Source organism: Bison bison, unplaced genomic scaffold (assembly GCF_000754665.1).
Source record: "Bison bison bison isolate TAMUID 2011002044 unplaced genomic scaffold, Bison_UMD1.0 scf7180017864371, whole genome shotgun sequence".
Taxonomy (NCBI): domain Eukaryota; kingdom Metazoa; phylum Chordata; class Mammalia; order Artiodactyla; family Bovidae; genus Bison; species Bison bison.
The window spans coordinates 13,910,285-13,926,536 of record NW_011494943.1 but is presented as its reverse complement, the minus strand read 5'-3'; the positions used below and the strand labels follow the sequence as shown (position 1 = coordinate 13,926,536).

The following is a 16,252-nucleotide window of genomic DNA, read 5'->3' as shown; positions in this document are numbered from 1 at the left end:
TGACAACCACTTGGCAGTCACACAACAGTGACTGGAACGAGTCTCCAGGGCTGATCACCCTCGGATTTTTCTCTTCATTTATCTTTACCTAAAACAGGTTCTACTTTCCATTTGTGGAAGGGTGCATCTCACAGGCGCCAGGAGGTCATAAATGTTGGAAATCAAGCGCATTTGTTTGGATAGAAAAATCACTTCCAAGACCAAAGCACTTAGAACTCTCTCTTCTCTAGTGAAGTATCCTATATATTGGTAATTTTTTTTTTTTTAAGTAATTGAAGGTGTGGGATTCAAGATAAGTAAATATCTTTCTAAGCTTGGCTTTCATGTATTAGAAGTCACGGGAGGGAGCAGTTTAGTCAGCTATTATGTTAACTATTATTGAAAGTCATGAAATAAGGGACCTGAACCAGAGTAGAACCTAATGGGAATGATGAACTTGACTGGAGATGAAAGGAATGAAATTATTTCTTATGGTGGCACATAATGGCAATAGAAGATTAAGAAAAATAACTGTAAAGAGTTTGTGTGTTATACCATTTATGTGCTTTTATTTCATGGCATTCTTTTTTTTTTTGAAGTTTTGAAAACTTTTATTTTATATACAAAGAGCTAGTATTGTTTCCGCCTAAGGTTGATGTGCTGGATGAGCCATCTAAGGAAGTTTGGTTAGTCCAACTTAATGAAGCTGATGTCCTTCGCATACTGGCGGAAACACTGGCGGCACATATTGAGGCCGTATTTCCGGATCAGACCGTGTTCATGGCATTCTTTTTTCGGCCTTCTATGGCTATAAATACAGCATGCCTTTTTACCTTTCTTAAATACTCAGTACTGTCCTTCCAACATTTCCTTCCTCCTGACAAACAAATCTAGCAATTGTCAAAAACCTCTTGTAGAAGGTTCGAGCATGTTTCAAGAAATGAAGGATTTTAATTCAGTGAATTTGCAGAAACAAGGGAAGCCTTCATAATGAAGTGTTTATTATTCCAGGCCTATGGATATCTAGTGAGGCTTTTATGATTTGGAAGGAGGAAACATATAATGAAACTAAGAAATAACATGAAGCCATGCACACTTGAGTGCTGAGTGTGTCAAATTCATGGGAATTAAAAGAACAGCATTGAGGCGTCAGTAAATACGCCCTATTGCATTAAGCACAACACAGCTGTCTGCTGGAAACAAGAATCCAATGATGTGCTAATGGCTCGCTTTCGAACATTTTTTCCCCTGTTAACTGTGAATAGATTCTTCAAAAACAAAAGGTGTTCCGAGAAAGGCATCCCTGGCACTTGAAACCCACGCAAATACGAGCCTCAGACTCTCATTAGTGGCTCGTGTGCCACAGCAGGTGTGTTTCGGGGGTGTTGATGACACTTCATTATATTTGGAAATGGGCGATGGGAATGCCTATTGCTAGAGCGTAATTCTTACAGGTATTTTAAAGAAACGGATTCTCAAAACTAGAAACACAATGACCCCTGTGGCAATCTGAATATGTTTTGTGAGAAGACGAGATAATGAAACATACTATGGTAGTGGCCCCAGTAAGAGGAGATCTTTCGGGGTTTTTTAAAAACAGGTGGGATGTTGTAGGAAGTCAAGAATATACTGCCAGAGACAGTCGCAGAGCTGAGGCTGGAAAATATTTACTCTTGGAGTCTGGACTTTCTTTCTTCTTAATAACTGGGACACAGCAGGAAAACAGCAGGTCCCAGAACTTGATTTCTATGCATGCCACTTGGCTCTCACCACTGGCTGGGCAAAAACGGATTCTGGAGCTCAGCAGATTAGTACATTTCTCTGTCTCAAATTTGCTCCAGGCCCTGCTATTATCAGGAAAGCAAGTTCAATCTATTTCTTGGACCCAAATTCAAGATTTACACATTTTACTATCAATTGGCTCCCTAAGCTCAGTAGACAAATCCATCTAAGTAACAAACAGCTCAGTGCATTAAGGTTAAATTCCAGTGCCCCCAAAAGAATTTCAGAAAGCTATTCTTTATCAGTTTTTAAATGGAAAAATAAACAGATATCTAGCCTATCTGGAATGTAGAGACAACTTGGATAGTACTTATTCTCATGAAAATAGGAGTTACAAAGGGCAGTGCTCAGCACTGCATTTCCAATTAATTTCCATGAGGATAAGAGTTATGTTCAGTTCAGTTCAGTGCAGTCGCTCAGTCGTGTCCGGTTCTGCGACCCCATGAACCGCAGCACGCCAGGCCTCCCTGTCCATCACCAACTCCTGGAGTTTACCCAAACTCATGTCCACAGAGTCAGTGATGCCATTCAACCATCTCAACCTCTGTCATCCCCCTTTCCTCCTGCCCTCAATCTTTCCCAGCATCAGGGTCTTTTTGAATGAGTCAGCTCTTCCCATCAGGTGGCCAAAGTATTGGAGTTTCAGCTTCAACATCAGTCCTTCCAATGAACACCCAGGACTGATCTCCTTTAGAATGGACTGGTTGGATCTCCTTGCAGTCCAAGGGACTCTCAAGAGTCTTCTCCAACACCACAGTTCAAAAGCATCAATTCTTCTGCTCTCAGCTTTCTTTATAGTCCAACTCTCACATCCATACATGACTACTGGAAGAGTTATGTTACAAGCGCCCAATAAACTTAAATCATCGCTAAATGGGTTCCTGCTACAAAATTAACATGTTTAGCCAAAGGAGGTATACAACTAAAACCTGTGTTTTGAGCTTGCCAATAATTCTTTGGTAACAGAGTTATTGAAAGGGCAGAAATGCTGGGGTACATCATCTAATGGGACCACTGGGGTTTCTTCTGTCTCTTGGGGCATCTTTTACTTCAGGTGTCTGCATTTGCAGGATCTTTTGAGTGAGGGCTATCCTTGGGGGGACAGTGCACACGGATAAACCCTGTGCCTCTGCCTGGAACCTGAGTGCCCAAGCACCAAGTACAAGAACCTCTCTTTGAAACTAGGAGAGCCCAAGAGAACCATACTTTGAGAGCCCAACTTCCTGAGCATACTCACCCAGTAGACATGGAAGTCACAAAATAAGGGATGAAGTGTAAGATATCTGTTAGTAGAAGAAAGTTAAACAGTAGGCAAAATTCACTTTTATGGAAACAGTGTTTTCTAGATGCAGGTAACTTGTGTTGGTTCAGTGCCTATACATCTGTTGGGCACTGGGCACTCCGGCTCACAACAAAGACAGTTACTTTGCCCACAGCCCGGGAACTGCCAACCATTCACTTACCTTGTGTACAAATTGTTCCACTCTGGTTTGAAGCCCCCAGACCTCGAACTTCACGGTCACCAGCTTATAGGAACACATGATGGGCTGATGACTATCTCTCCAACCTTCCCTTAACTGTCCTCGTCCTGTCTTCTCTGACTTGAAGTGTTTAGGATCCTGGAGGAAAAAATATATCAAAGAAATGAAAACTTAAAAGTTCAACCATCATTTTTATGAAATAAATGAATACAGAAAGCTAAGTGAAAGAAACCAGTCACCATAATAAGTATCTCAAGGAAATGAGTGCTTCTGGGGAGGAAAGGGGTGGTGATCTCGAGTGTGGCTCTGTAGCCATTTTTGAATCTTCAGTACCAACTGTGCCATGCTATCACCTGAACCAACCCAGGAACTGCCATTGAAATTACAGGTATAGGCCTGGGAAGATTACGAGGATAACGTTATATATGAAAAAAGCATAAGCGTAGAGTTTGGCCCATAGCAAGTGCTCAACTGATGTTGGCCATTATTGTACTTCCCAAGGCAGTCAGTGAAGCCTCTGATGCTCAGCCCTACAGTCCAGGGAAGAGACAGCAATGCCTTTCCAAAGCACCCTGGAATTGCTGGTAAAAGCTGATGTTTAAGACGATGGGACTGTTTCCTGCCTGACTTGTGTTCTTACACCACAAAATGCCAGCAGGAACAAAGAGAGGAGACCAATAAATCAAAAGAATACCACGAGATTATAGGAGATAACCTCCAAAGATGGCCCCCACTCACTCCCTCCCTCACTGTGCCTGCGTGTTGTTTCTCTCATCAAGTTGTGGAGGGTACTTCCTCTCCTCATGAATCTAGACTGGTCTGTGACTTGCTTTGACCAAAAGAATGTGGCAGAAGAGACACTGTGTCAGTTTGGGTCTTTAAGAGAAGCTGGAAACCAGAAGTCTGCCACAATGCAAAATGTCTTGTTTGATTATCCTGAGACCATGATGGAGTGAGGAAACCCAAGCCAAGCTTGCCACATGGAGGGCCACGTGGAGAGAGGCTCACTCATTCTGGCTGAGAAGCCACGCACATGAGCGATAAAGCCATCTTTAATATTTTAGCTCAAGCCTATACCATGAGGAACAGGAGATCCTGTTCAGCTAAGCCCAGTTGAGATGGCAGAATTGTGAGAACTACCACACTGTTGTTTTAAATCACTAAAGTCTGTGTTCCTAAATGGCTAGTCAGTCATCCTATTACTGGCTTATATATCCCTTCTTTTTTTTCCCCACACCAGGCCGCTTGTGAGATCTTAATTCCCCAACCAGAGATTGAACCCAGGCAGTGAAAGCACGGAGGCCTAACCACTGGACCGCCAGGGAATTCCCATAAGCTGCTAAATTCTGGGATGAAGTGTTACTTAGCAAGAGAACAAAACAGAAACATCATGTGGATTCCAAGCAGATGTAATAACTGGATCTCCAAAGACAAAAGGGAAGGAATGCTGCTTTGTTCTTTCCCAGCACTCTCCAAAAGTTCGTACCATTAGCTACATCCATAAAAACTATACACAAGGAAATGCACACCTGCCAAGCCATTCCTGCAACTTCAAACACAAAAGCTGGAGTTAAACAGGGGACGCTGGTTTCTTTCCCCATCTGCCCTTTACTTTCCCACAAGAGGGACATAATGGTGAATAATGAGCTCACCACCAACTATCTGGAGGCTCAGAAGACATGGCTGCCACATGGTGGCCGAGCAGAATATACAAAGGCAAACCCTCATGAACCTGAGTGACGGTTGTCCTACTCCAGTTAGCAACTGGGTAAACAAAGGATAGTTGCAGAGCCAGCAAGCAGTTGGAAGCCAGAGGCCAAAGCTCCTGGCAACCCAGACATGTAAGGGACAAAGGACCCGCAAACAAAGCAAGTGCGGCTGTGGCCGGAGCTGCCTTCATTTGTCTCGGGTCCTGTGCAGTGGGCCTGAGAAAGGCCTGCAGGTGGAGGCCCCCGGGTCAGCTGGGTGCACCCCCACACTCGCCTTCCCAACACTAGTACCTGACTCATGGACTGGCCCCAGCTTGTTCCTTCAGCTGACCACTGCGGAACTTGAAACGATACCTATTGTGGAATCTTCGTGTAGATTCCAGACATCTCAAGAATAAAATAAGGCTCTGCTGTATTAAATGTGAAACACTGGTAGACTGCATTTCCAAAGTCATTAAAACTTGTGGGGCCTCACAGCAAACTTCGGATCTGAGAAAGACCAGAAAAGTACTGCCTGCAGTGTGAAAACTATGGAGACACTTAAATTTGTGTGTGGTTCCTTTTCCTCGTGGAACTACAAAAGTGTACAATGATATCAGGCTATCATGAAATAAAGCTTCGGGCAAAGGTTAGAAGACTGTATTGTATTTTCAAGATGCAGAATGGGATTTTTCAGTTGGAAGTGGTAATTTGACTTCATACCCTTGGTTTTATGGATAAGGATACTGAGGCCTCAAAGAAAGAAATGTTTTTTGTCCTCAAACCATAGGCGCTTAGTAACAGGTTTGGGACAAGAATACTAGCCTCCCCTAGTTCTAGCCCAATGTTCTTTCCACTACATTGAGTTTTAATGTTAAACAGAAAAAGAGTGTTTTTGTTACAGCCAGATGCCAAAGAAGCAATTAACAATTGGGCTTTTTATGGCAACAGTGTGTTGATTTTTTGAGAGTCTGGTGTCACATCCACAGCCGCTGATTTCATCTAGTAAATCTCATACATGGCCTATAATTAGGGATTCACTTTCAAAGAGCTGGAGGGAAGTAAGGGAGAAGGATTTACCAGAGGACTGCATTAATTCAAAACTCAAGATCAGAAATGAACATCCAGCTGAATGCCTCTGGATGACAATAAGCAAAATAAATAAATATACAAATAAAAAATTTTAAAATCCAACCCAAACACTAGGTATTTGAAGTATTCTGGTCACTGCAAATGTCCCCCTTTACACAGTTTTCCTACCTTTCCCCTAAGTACTCATTTCTCTTGAAATATTACCTTCGAATCTCATTCTCTCACTTGGGTTTGCGAACATGAATACCTAAACTGTCCCACTCATACAGCAGTTGACCTTTCTTACAACTTAACAAATTTTTTTATTTTTAAAATTTCTAGTTTGTTTCTTTCCATGGCTATAGTATTTTGTATTCTGATTGTATTTCGTATCATATAGTAAAGTATTTCGTATAGTATTTTGATTCTGATTCAAGCTCAGTTATATCATTTATTTTTTAATAAAATAACTGGATTGTTTCATGTTTTAAACTTTCATTTCCAGGTTTTTAAATTTTAAAATAAAATTTATAAACCTCCAGCTTCATCTTGATGCCGAAAAGTTGGCCTCTGTGCGACGGTGCTGAATCAAATCTTGCAGATAGTTTTGGGTGAAGTAGAAAAGAACAGCTTTATTGCTTTGCCAGGCAGAGGGGAGCAAAGTGGGCTTGTGCCTCAAAAATTGTGAGTTTCCAACCTGGGAGGATTTGGTGAGGAGTTTTATAGCAATGCTTTAAGGGTGGAGTTGCAATAAGGATGGGGTGTATGCAGAGCCCATAGTCCTTTAATCTGACCTTAGATAGTCTCCTGATGAGTTTCTTCAGTTCCTTTAATCTGGCCTCAGGTGGTCTCCTCCCTTGTTTCTGCATCCCCTCCCATTCCAGACTGTTGTTGTTCAGTCGCTCAGTTGTGTCTGACTCTTTGTGACCCCATGGTCTGCAGCACGCCAGGCTTCCCTGTCCGTCACCATCTCCTGGAGCTTGCTCAAATTCATGTTCACTGAGTCGGTGATGTGACCCAACCATCTCATCCACTGTTGTCTCCTTCTCCTCCTGCCTTCAATCTTGCCCAGGATCAGGGTCTTTTCCAGTGAGTCGGCTCTTCACATCAGGTGGCCAAAATGTATTGAGCTTCAGCATTAGTCCTTCCAATGAATATTCAGGGTTGATTCCCTTTAGGATTGATTGCTTCCCCATCTATTGGCCATGAAGTGATAGGACTAGATGCTATCATCTTAGTTTTTTTGAATGATTTGCAATGGTTAGAATCTGCCCTTTGGGACTCAGGGAAGGTAATGGAGGTTGGAGTCTATTCCTTACACACAAGAAAAGGGGACAGAAAAAGGCCCCTCAAACCACGGAACTCCTGGAGCCAAGAGAAGCTAGAAGAGGCAAGAGGATTTTCCCCTAGAGCCCCACTGTCACTAAGAACTTCTGTTGTCCAGAAGTGTGAGAGAAACCTCAGAGGATGAGGAGTAAGGTTAAATCCCCATTGCCTCTGATCAAATTTGTCTTGGGTGGGGTCTCTGCATCCAGCATTTCAGAAGCTTCCCAGGTGCCGAGTTTAACCACTACTCTCAGGTACAAATGTCATCTCTGTGCTCCAAACAAGGAGCCTGAAGTTCAGAGATAACAGCTGACATATCCACAGTCTAGGACTTAAGCTCAGGTCAAACTGACTCCCAGACCTGGGCTCCCTGCACCTAGACTATGAAGATTCTCATCTGAAATTCTGGCACAATCTGTCAGAGGGGAGCTTCAGTCTCCTCATCTGCATGAAGGTGTTAATACTAACTCCGCTGTGGGACTGCTGCAGGGCTTAAGTTGGATAATGTCAGGAAGTCCACAGCCCAATACCCAACAGGTGACGCATGAGACACAGGAGATGTCCCAGAGTGATAAGAAGCATATGATACTGAAACATCCTTGAGAAATAACACAATTCAATTTCCTCAAATCTCATGAAGCTCCTCAGAAGAAAGGAAACAGGAATATCTTCAGTGCTGTACGATTACGTCATTGTTATCCTGTGGTTGAGTGTATAGAAAAATGATTGCCAAAAAATATGGCTGTCCACCATCATGCTGGTGTCTTTATGCCAGTGAGAGGCAGTTGGGCATTTCCATTTTCTGGAAGCTGTTGCCCATCAGTGTCCATAACAATGGTGGTGGAAGAAATCCCAAGAAAAGGGTTTTTGCTTATTGAATGCTTATGACTAGGTTCTGGGCCAAGTACAAATGACAGTCTTCAATATTAGAATCAATTCCTTTCCCTCTTTCTCTTATGTTTCAGGAACAAAGTTGACAAAGCAGACAGCAAGGGAGATTGCCCCACTGTAGGCTGCTCCCTTAGAGGAAGGGATTGTACTGATGGCACCAGGTTCTGAAACTACATGAGGGCACACACAGGAGATGGTCTATCCAAACTGGGAGCTTCCCTGGCAGGTGGACACCCTCGGCGGCTATCTCCCCATGTCGGGATGGGCCAGCCTTGCATCAGACAATCTGAGCATCCTCGGGGTTATTAATAGCTTTCCTCCTGAAGAGCTGAGAGCTACACAGAGATAAATGCAATCCTTTCCTTTCAGTAATCTTCCAGGTAGGGTGGAGCTTGTTTCCCTAACGGGGAACCCAGCTATATGTAAGTTTGCTAAGGTGGCCGTTCAAAGTACCACAAACGGGCTGGGCTGAACAGCAGAAATGTACTCTCTCAGGATTCTGGAGGCCAGAGGTCTGAGATCAAGGTGTTGGTGAGCCCCACCGGGGGCTGTGAAGAGGAATCTGTCCTGCCCCTGTGCGCTAGCTCTGGTGGTTTGGTTTGCTGAGAAGTTTGGTGTCTCTTGACTGGCAGATGTATACTCTGGTCACATGGTGTTCACCCCGTGCGTCTCCACATCGTCTTCCTTCTGTGCACGCCTGGCTCTGCATCTAAACTGGCCCCTTTCCTAAGGACGCAGTCGTATTGGATTAGGCACAGCGAACCTCACTTTCACTTGATTATCTCTGTAAACACCCTATTTCCACATAAGGTCACACTCTCAGGTATTGAGGGTCAGGACTTTTTTTGGGGGGCACCCAGGTCAACCTCTAACACCGTCAGAGAGGTTTTCACAAGGGAAATCTAGGTTCCCCTCTGACTCCTCTGTAGCGTGTTCATCCACTTGGTCAACGCTCTTGCTTTGAGGGCTCCGCCCCACAGTTGGCTAGCTGGGAATGTGCCAGTCTGCAAGTTCCTCTGGGTGGGGGCTTCTAAATTCATCCACAGCAAGAGCCCTGGCTCTGAATCTCATCTGCACTCCCTAGGCCTGGCAGATGGCAAATTGGACGCTTGTTGTTAAAGCCCATCTGTATGGAGGGACCTGAGCTGGTGCCAGGGCTTCTCCCCGGGGCCAGATGGACCATACTGGCCATGCTTTCTTCAGCGCGGGTGCATCTTCTTTAGAAGGCTTCCTCCTTCCTCACCCCGGAGGTCAGTCACACCTTCAGGTTTCATCTATCTCGCACTTGGACAAAGCAGAACAAAGATGACGCTAAGGGCTTTGATTAGTGCAGCCAACATGAAACTGTGTCCCTGCGTTTGTCAGGATCTGTCTCATACCTGGGAGGTGCAAGGAGAAACCCGCAGGAGGTCTCAGCCTGGATGGAGCACAGCTTGCATCTCCAAGGCAATATTATTGGCCGACATTCACTGAGATATAAAGTCTCTGTGATTAATTACTCTTTCAATCTGAACCACAAAGGACTATAGCCAACAGGGGCTTGCCCTGTTAATTGAAATTAGAAGTCTTTGATAAATGTTAAATGAAAAAGGGCTAAGCAGTCACTGGCTAGGAAATGCTACATTATGTAACTACAATGCTCAGCCCTCAAGTAAGGATGAACTAACCCATCTGAAAGACATCAGATTTTTTTCCTGCATTTGGGGAACTTTTCTTGAAGACTCCAAGGTGGTGTTATTTTCATTCCCCTTTAGTGAATGGCCCTTTCAATCAGGTTAAGATTTAGCCCCTAATTTGGACCAACATTTTTTTTGCACAGCTTGCAGGATCTTAGTTACCCCACCAGGGACTGAACCCCGGGCTCTTGGTAGTGAAAGCGTGGAGTTCTAACCACCGGACTGCCAGGGGATTCCCTGGACCAACATTTCTTGAATTTGAATCCTAAAAGGGATGCACAGAAAAATTAAAGAGCTTTCAAAGAAGTTAGTCCCCAAAGACCACATATTAAAGGCTTCTATTCATATGAAGTGTCCAGAACAGGGAAATCCAGAGACAGGAAAATTAGTGACTGCCTAGGGCTGGGTTGGGATTGAGGCTAAAAGAGTAGGGGGTGTGACAGCTAAAGCATACAGGGTTTCTTTATTGGGCTGGTGAACATGTTTACAATTTGATTGTGATGATGGTTACCCACATCTGTGAATATGCTAAAATCCACTGAATTCTATACTTTAAATGGGTGAGTTGTATGGTACATGCGCTGGATCTCATAAAGGTATTTAAAAGAAAAAAAAAACCAACAGAACTAAGGAACTTTCAGTGCACTTGAGAATTGACCAAAAACTTTACTGAAAGGTCACCTGCTATGCATCAGTTTAAAAAAATAAACCCCTAAATGCAAATTGTGGCCAGAAGCAGCCACTTCTTGCTTTGTTAGCAGTTAATACCTAAAGTGCTATTTTTAAAGCATTTGCTCTTGGCACTAGCGCGCACAGCACACACACAGTGATCTGTGCTAGTCCTCTGCAGAGCGACTCTCTTAAAGGAACTTGACTCAGAAGGTGTGTCTGACATGCAGAAAGGCAGAGAAAAAGGTGGCTGTGGTGGTGGGGGGAGTGTTTTGGTGGGTGTTGTGAGCCCTTCTCGGTTCTAATTCAGGGCCAGAAAAACTCAAGACTCTGTACTTGAAGAAGAGGAAGAGTGAGAATGGAAAATTTGAGCAAACCACAAAACCATTGAGTAGTCAAAGGCCTCTAGCCTTGAGGGTGATGCCTTTTAGGGGCTATGGAAAAGACGAAGGCAAAAGAGACCCCTGAGAGAGGTGGTCAGGAGAAAGTGGAGGATGGAAGGAGGGAAAAGTCACGAAACTAGTTAATGCTCATCAAATACTTGCTGGGAACCAGAGTCTGGATCCAGCACTTTGGGTACACTCTCTTATTTAATCTTTGTGATAGAAGAAATACATGTGAGGTGACTCAGGGTGCGGTCCCTAGATGGCCTCAGGATAGGGCTGCGTCTCAGAAAGATTGTTTAGTCGGCTGTCATGTGGGGTGGGGAGAAGAGAGAGGCTGGCGACTGAAATATACAAACGCTTGACAATGAGATCTGGAGAGCTTCCGGGTTGGTGAACACATCTCTGCTGGGGCCGCGGGTGGTGGGGGGCATGCCTGGAGAGGGCATGCAAGCTTGTACCTCCCTCCCTTATACTTGCTTGCCCTATGCATTTTATCCACGTGGCTGCTCCTGAACTGTAGTCTTTCTGAAAAAATGAGTAAATGTAAATCAACTGTTCTCCTGAGTTCTGTAAGCCTTCCCAGCAAATTCTCGAATGTGAGGATGATGCTGTGGGAGGAAGGGAAAAATAACCATAATGTGGTGGCCTTGGGCTTGTGACTGGCATCTGAAGTGCAAGTGGTCTTGTAGGACTGAGTCCTTGAACTTGTGCTACATGATGCTAAAGCCAGGAAGTGTCAGAACTGAACTGAATTATTGACACCTGGTTGGTATCAGAGAATTGGAGAATTTGTGGGTCTCAGAGCAAAGAGAAATTCCCTCACTACAAAACCTCTAAAGTAGTATGTTATTATCTTCATTTTGTATAATGTCCAAAAGAATGCCCCCTTCCTATTTCCAGACTCACTCTCCACAGCTCTGTCTCAGCGTCCTTGCCACAGGCTCCTTCCACAAGCCTCCTCCTTCAGAAATCTCCTGATGGGAAGCAGGCATCAATCAGTCTCTACGTTCCCCTACAATCTTCTAGGGCCACTTTGCAGCCTTGCCCCAGACTCATGAGATGGCAGAGTTGCATGTGGATCTGCAGGTCCCCAGCTTGGCAAATAGCCCCCTTTTTTTTTTTTTCCCCACCAGATACTCCATGGGGTTGCAAAGAGTCGAACACGACTGAGTGACTTTCACTTTCATTCCAATTTCTGTAATTAATTCTCTTGGAATACTCCCTTCACATGGCTTTGGGGTTAGGCAAGGATGCCCCAAATGACTCTGAGAATTCCCCTCCCCCATCTCCAAATACGGACTGGGAATGGGGGAGAGATGCAAGACAGGCGCCATGGCAAGAAGGCCAGCTGAGCCACCTGGGCCAGTCCTGGGTACCTGACCTCAGTGACAAGCAGCTGCTGGGGAATGTGGAATTACAATTTCTCCTTGGCCCCAGCTTTGGGCCTGGTTCCCAATTCCAGAGCAACAAGAGATGGCTCCCTATTATCCTGTTACACAAAGCGAATCTGCTCCTTCAGGCAGAGATGACTTTTTATGTATAAGATCACCTCTAAGCAAAACCAGTAAAGTTATTCAAGGGCCCACCGGGAGAGGATCCCCTGCCTCACTACATGTGACAGTGAGAGGCCAGGCACCAGCTCTCCTAATAGCCTGGAAGCCAAACTCTTCCCAGAAAGGAGTGCCATTAGGACCTGGCTCTGTTTGCAGACTTTGAGCTGGGACTGCATGTTGTGGACTGTCCGCGCTCACTCTCATCTTAGCTGTGCTCTTTGGACACATGGTATGAACATAACTAACCATATCATCTATCCATCCTGAGGATACACAATTTGGCCCATAGAGAGCATAAGTTCCTGAAATCAAAAGCTGATGATAGACTAACAAATATTCTTGATGAGTTGCAACATGGCAACAGTGATCAGCACTGGATTAACTGTCCCTGAATCTAAGCTTGCTCCTCATACACGGTATTATTTTGGGAAACCTGGACCTCCAACTTGTTGAACAGAAACTGGGGTAGAGATAGTGAATAAGCTCTGTATTTGGAGGCAATAAAAGATTCCCATTTTTAAAGCTGGAACAGATTTCAAACTTATTTTAGCTTTGGAACTCATTTTGTTTTTCAAAATATAATATTATTTAGGGGACTGCCCTAGTGGTCCAAGGGTTAAGAATATGCCTTCCAATGCAGGGGATGCGGGTTCGATCCCTGGTTGGGGAACTAATATCCCACATGTTGTGGGGCAACTAAGCTCATACACTGCAACGACAGAGCCCATGGGGTCTGGAGCCCACACACGACAGCTAGTGAGAGGCCCATATGCTGCAACCACGACCGGAGGCAACCGAAACTAATTAGCTAACTAAACAAAAAGCTACAAGCTGCAGCTTATACAAAACACTATTTGGAATCCCAATATATCAAGTAAAATCCCAATATATCAGGTAAAAATGAAGAGTGGATTCCTTGTACTATTTCAACCTTCATTATTTGAATTCCCTGGCGGCTCAGATGGTAAAGAATCTGCCTGGAATGCAGCAGACCCAGATTTAATCCCTGGGTCGGGAAGATCCCCAGGAGAAGGGAATGGCAGCCCACTCCAGTATTCTTGCCTGGAGAATCCCATGGACAGAGGAGCCTGGCGGGCTACAGTCCAGGAGGTCGCAGAGTTGGGCACGACTGCGTGCCCACCACTTTCACTTTCACGGCATTGTTTCCTGGGCTCAAGAAGCCCCTTATGGGGCCCTAGGTTCTGTGGAGCAGAACTGAATGGGGGACCAGAAGAGCTGTGGAATGAGACACCCATGGGGGAATTTCTGATTCAGCAACTACTACCTGGGTGAACCTGGGCAAATTATTTAACTACAGGACTGCTGTGGGGATGATAAAAATAAGAAGAGGAATGCTGCCCAAACTAGAAGTTGGTGGGTGTTTTCTTGAGGGGCTATGACTTTTATTTTGTCTTTAATGGGCTCCTGTATTATTCAATTGTGGGATGGCCAGGTTTTTTTTTTTTTCCAGACAAGGTCTGCTTTAATCACTATTATTTACCTATAAGATGGGGAGTCAACTTTCATGAAATCATTAAAGCTAAGGAGGGGGACTTCTCTGGTGGTCCAGTGGCTAAGACTCCATGATCCCAGTGCAGGGGGCCCAGATTTGACCCCTCGTCAGGGAAATTGATCCCATATGCCACAACTAAAGACCCCGAGTGATGCAACCAAGACCCTGCATAGCCAAAATAAATAAATAAATATTAAAAAAAAAATTAAAGAGGATAACCAAGGGACTGGAAAGGCCCTTCCTCTTACTTTGTCTTTCCCAGTGATTCCCTACTCACTGGGTCGTTGAGATTTGGGGTTAGCGAATTACATTTCAGAAGGAAACAAATATCTAGAGTGTTTTTTAAAGACAGACAACAGTGTCTGTACCTTCAACTTTGCCTGAAGGAGCCAGCTTGGTGGGGCAGGAGGAGCACAATCTTTGACATTTGAATCAAGGCTTCCTGAAACATTGGCAAACTACTGAGCCTTTCTGAGCCTCAGTTTCCCTATCTGTAAAATGGAAACAATATCTATTCTATTTTGTAGTTAGCATTAAAAGATACAATTGAATAACAACTTAGCAAGGACTTTTCTTTTTCTCAAAAGTTAGTTCCTGTCCCTCTGAAGTCAGGTTTAGCAATTCAGTGAGAAATCCATTAAAACTTCTAAGGCCCAAGTTAATGAGCTGGTAATTGTATGTCTTTCTTTGGGTCCCTTAACAGTAAAAGATGAAGACAAGCAACTTAATAGCACCTATTCTTTCCTGGATATTTTTGGAGCAGAAGCTGAACAGTTGTACTTGGAGTCTGCAAAAAAATTAGAAGTGGAGGAGGCAATCACTGGGTCAGGTCTTATTTCTCAAGGGAAAAAAATACCACTTCCATCATCCCAGTCACAGCTCTAGATTCTTAGAGCTAGTTGGAAAATGGCTTGGGCTAGACCTAGCCAGAGGATCTGATGGACACTGACTGTTGTTTTTAATTAAAGAAAATAAATTTGGATGATCCGAAGACGGCCCCCAACTCAGAAGCAACTTAGGAGAAAACTGCACAAATGCATATTATAAAAACACTATTGGCTGGCAAGGAAGGCATTGAGTATGACTCTACAGATGACAGATGGGATCAGATTCTCAACAGATGGAATGAAATTCAAAGGTACTGACCCCTCCCTCGGTAGGGGAATGGGCAGTCTTCCAGGCTTACGTTGCTGTTTCCTTTTGCCTCTACAAAATTAAGTAACGATAAAATGCTTTTAAAATGTGAGCATGGTAAATGCGTCTCTTCTAGGCAGAATTTCCTTACCTTGAATGGATAATAGATGTGACAAGGTACTGGTTCCCTTGGTCCCTGGGTGAGAAGACTGGGCTTCCTGACCCTGCGGGTGGTCCTCTGTGATGAGGAGCTCCCGACGTGCCAGTCAAAACTGATCATTTTCTATGTGCATCATGCCATGAAAAAGGCTGGGATGCTCTGCTCAGAGGGTTTCTTCCCCCCTAAACCTGGTGCATTTATCCTTGTTTCCCATCTTACTGCATCTGGTTAGGTAGGTCCAGAGAGGGTTCTGGGTATCTACATTTTTTGGAAGCTCCTAAGGGGATTCTAATCTGATTTGGGAACTCTGCTCTAAGGGTCAAGAAGTTCTGGTGTTTTAATAAGACAAAAAAATAGCAGGGGCTGATGTAGGTGACCCAAGTTCTGAGCAAGGTGTGGATTTAATGCCTGCTTTCTTGAAAGACTTCCCTGGTGGCTCAGACAATAAAGCGTCTCCCTACAATGCCGGAGACTTGGGTTCAATCCCTGGGTCTGGAAGATCCTCTGGAGAAGGAAATGGCAACCCACTCCAGTACTCTTGCCTGGAAAATCCCATGGACAGAGGGGCATAGTAGGCTCCTACAGCCCATGGGGTCGCAAAGAGTTGGACACGACTGAGCGACTTCACTCTTCTTGAAAGTACTCAGGCAGGTTCTCCGTGAGATGGGACTGAGGAAGAGCCTGGTTGCATCTGTTCACTTTTGGTTGAAAGCCTTGGGCCCTTTGGACTCTGCTTCCTTCTTTTAAAGTCTTAACTCTTATTCTCCTAAAATACACTCGGGGACTTCCCTGGTGGTTCAGTGGTTAAGAGTCCACCTGCCAACACAGGGGGCATGGGTTTGATCTCTGGTCCAGGAAGATTCCACATGCCGCAACTACTGAAGACTTCACACCCTAGAGTCCATGCTCCGCAACAAGAGAAGCCACCACAATGAGAAGCCCA

General features: G+C 44.5%; 1 protein-coding gene across 2 annotated transcripts in view; it reads right to left on the bottom strand.

The window, feature by feature from the left end:
* The window catches only part of PITPNC1 (phosphatidylinositol transfer protein, cytoplasmic 1), a 270,267-nt gene that overhangs the window by 18,036 nt on the left and 235,979 nt on the right, over nucleotides 1–16,252 (bottom strand). For both annotated transcript variants that reach the window (XM_010856400.1, XM_010856399.1), the window contains exon 7: nucleotides 3,225–3,380. In XM_010856400.1, coding sequence (XP_010854702.1) covers nucleotides 3,225–3,380 — 156 coding nt within the window. The remainder of the gene's footprint in view (nucleotides 1–3,224; nucleotides 3,381–16,252) is intronic.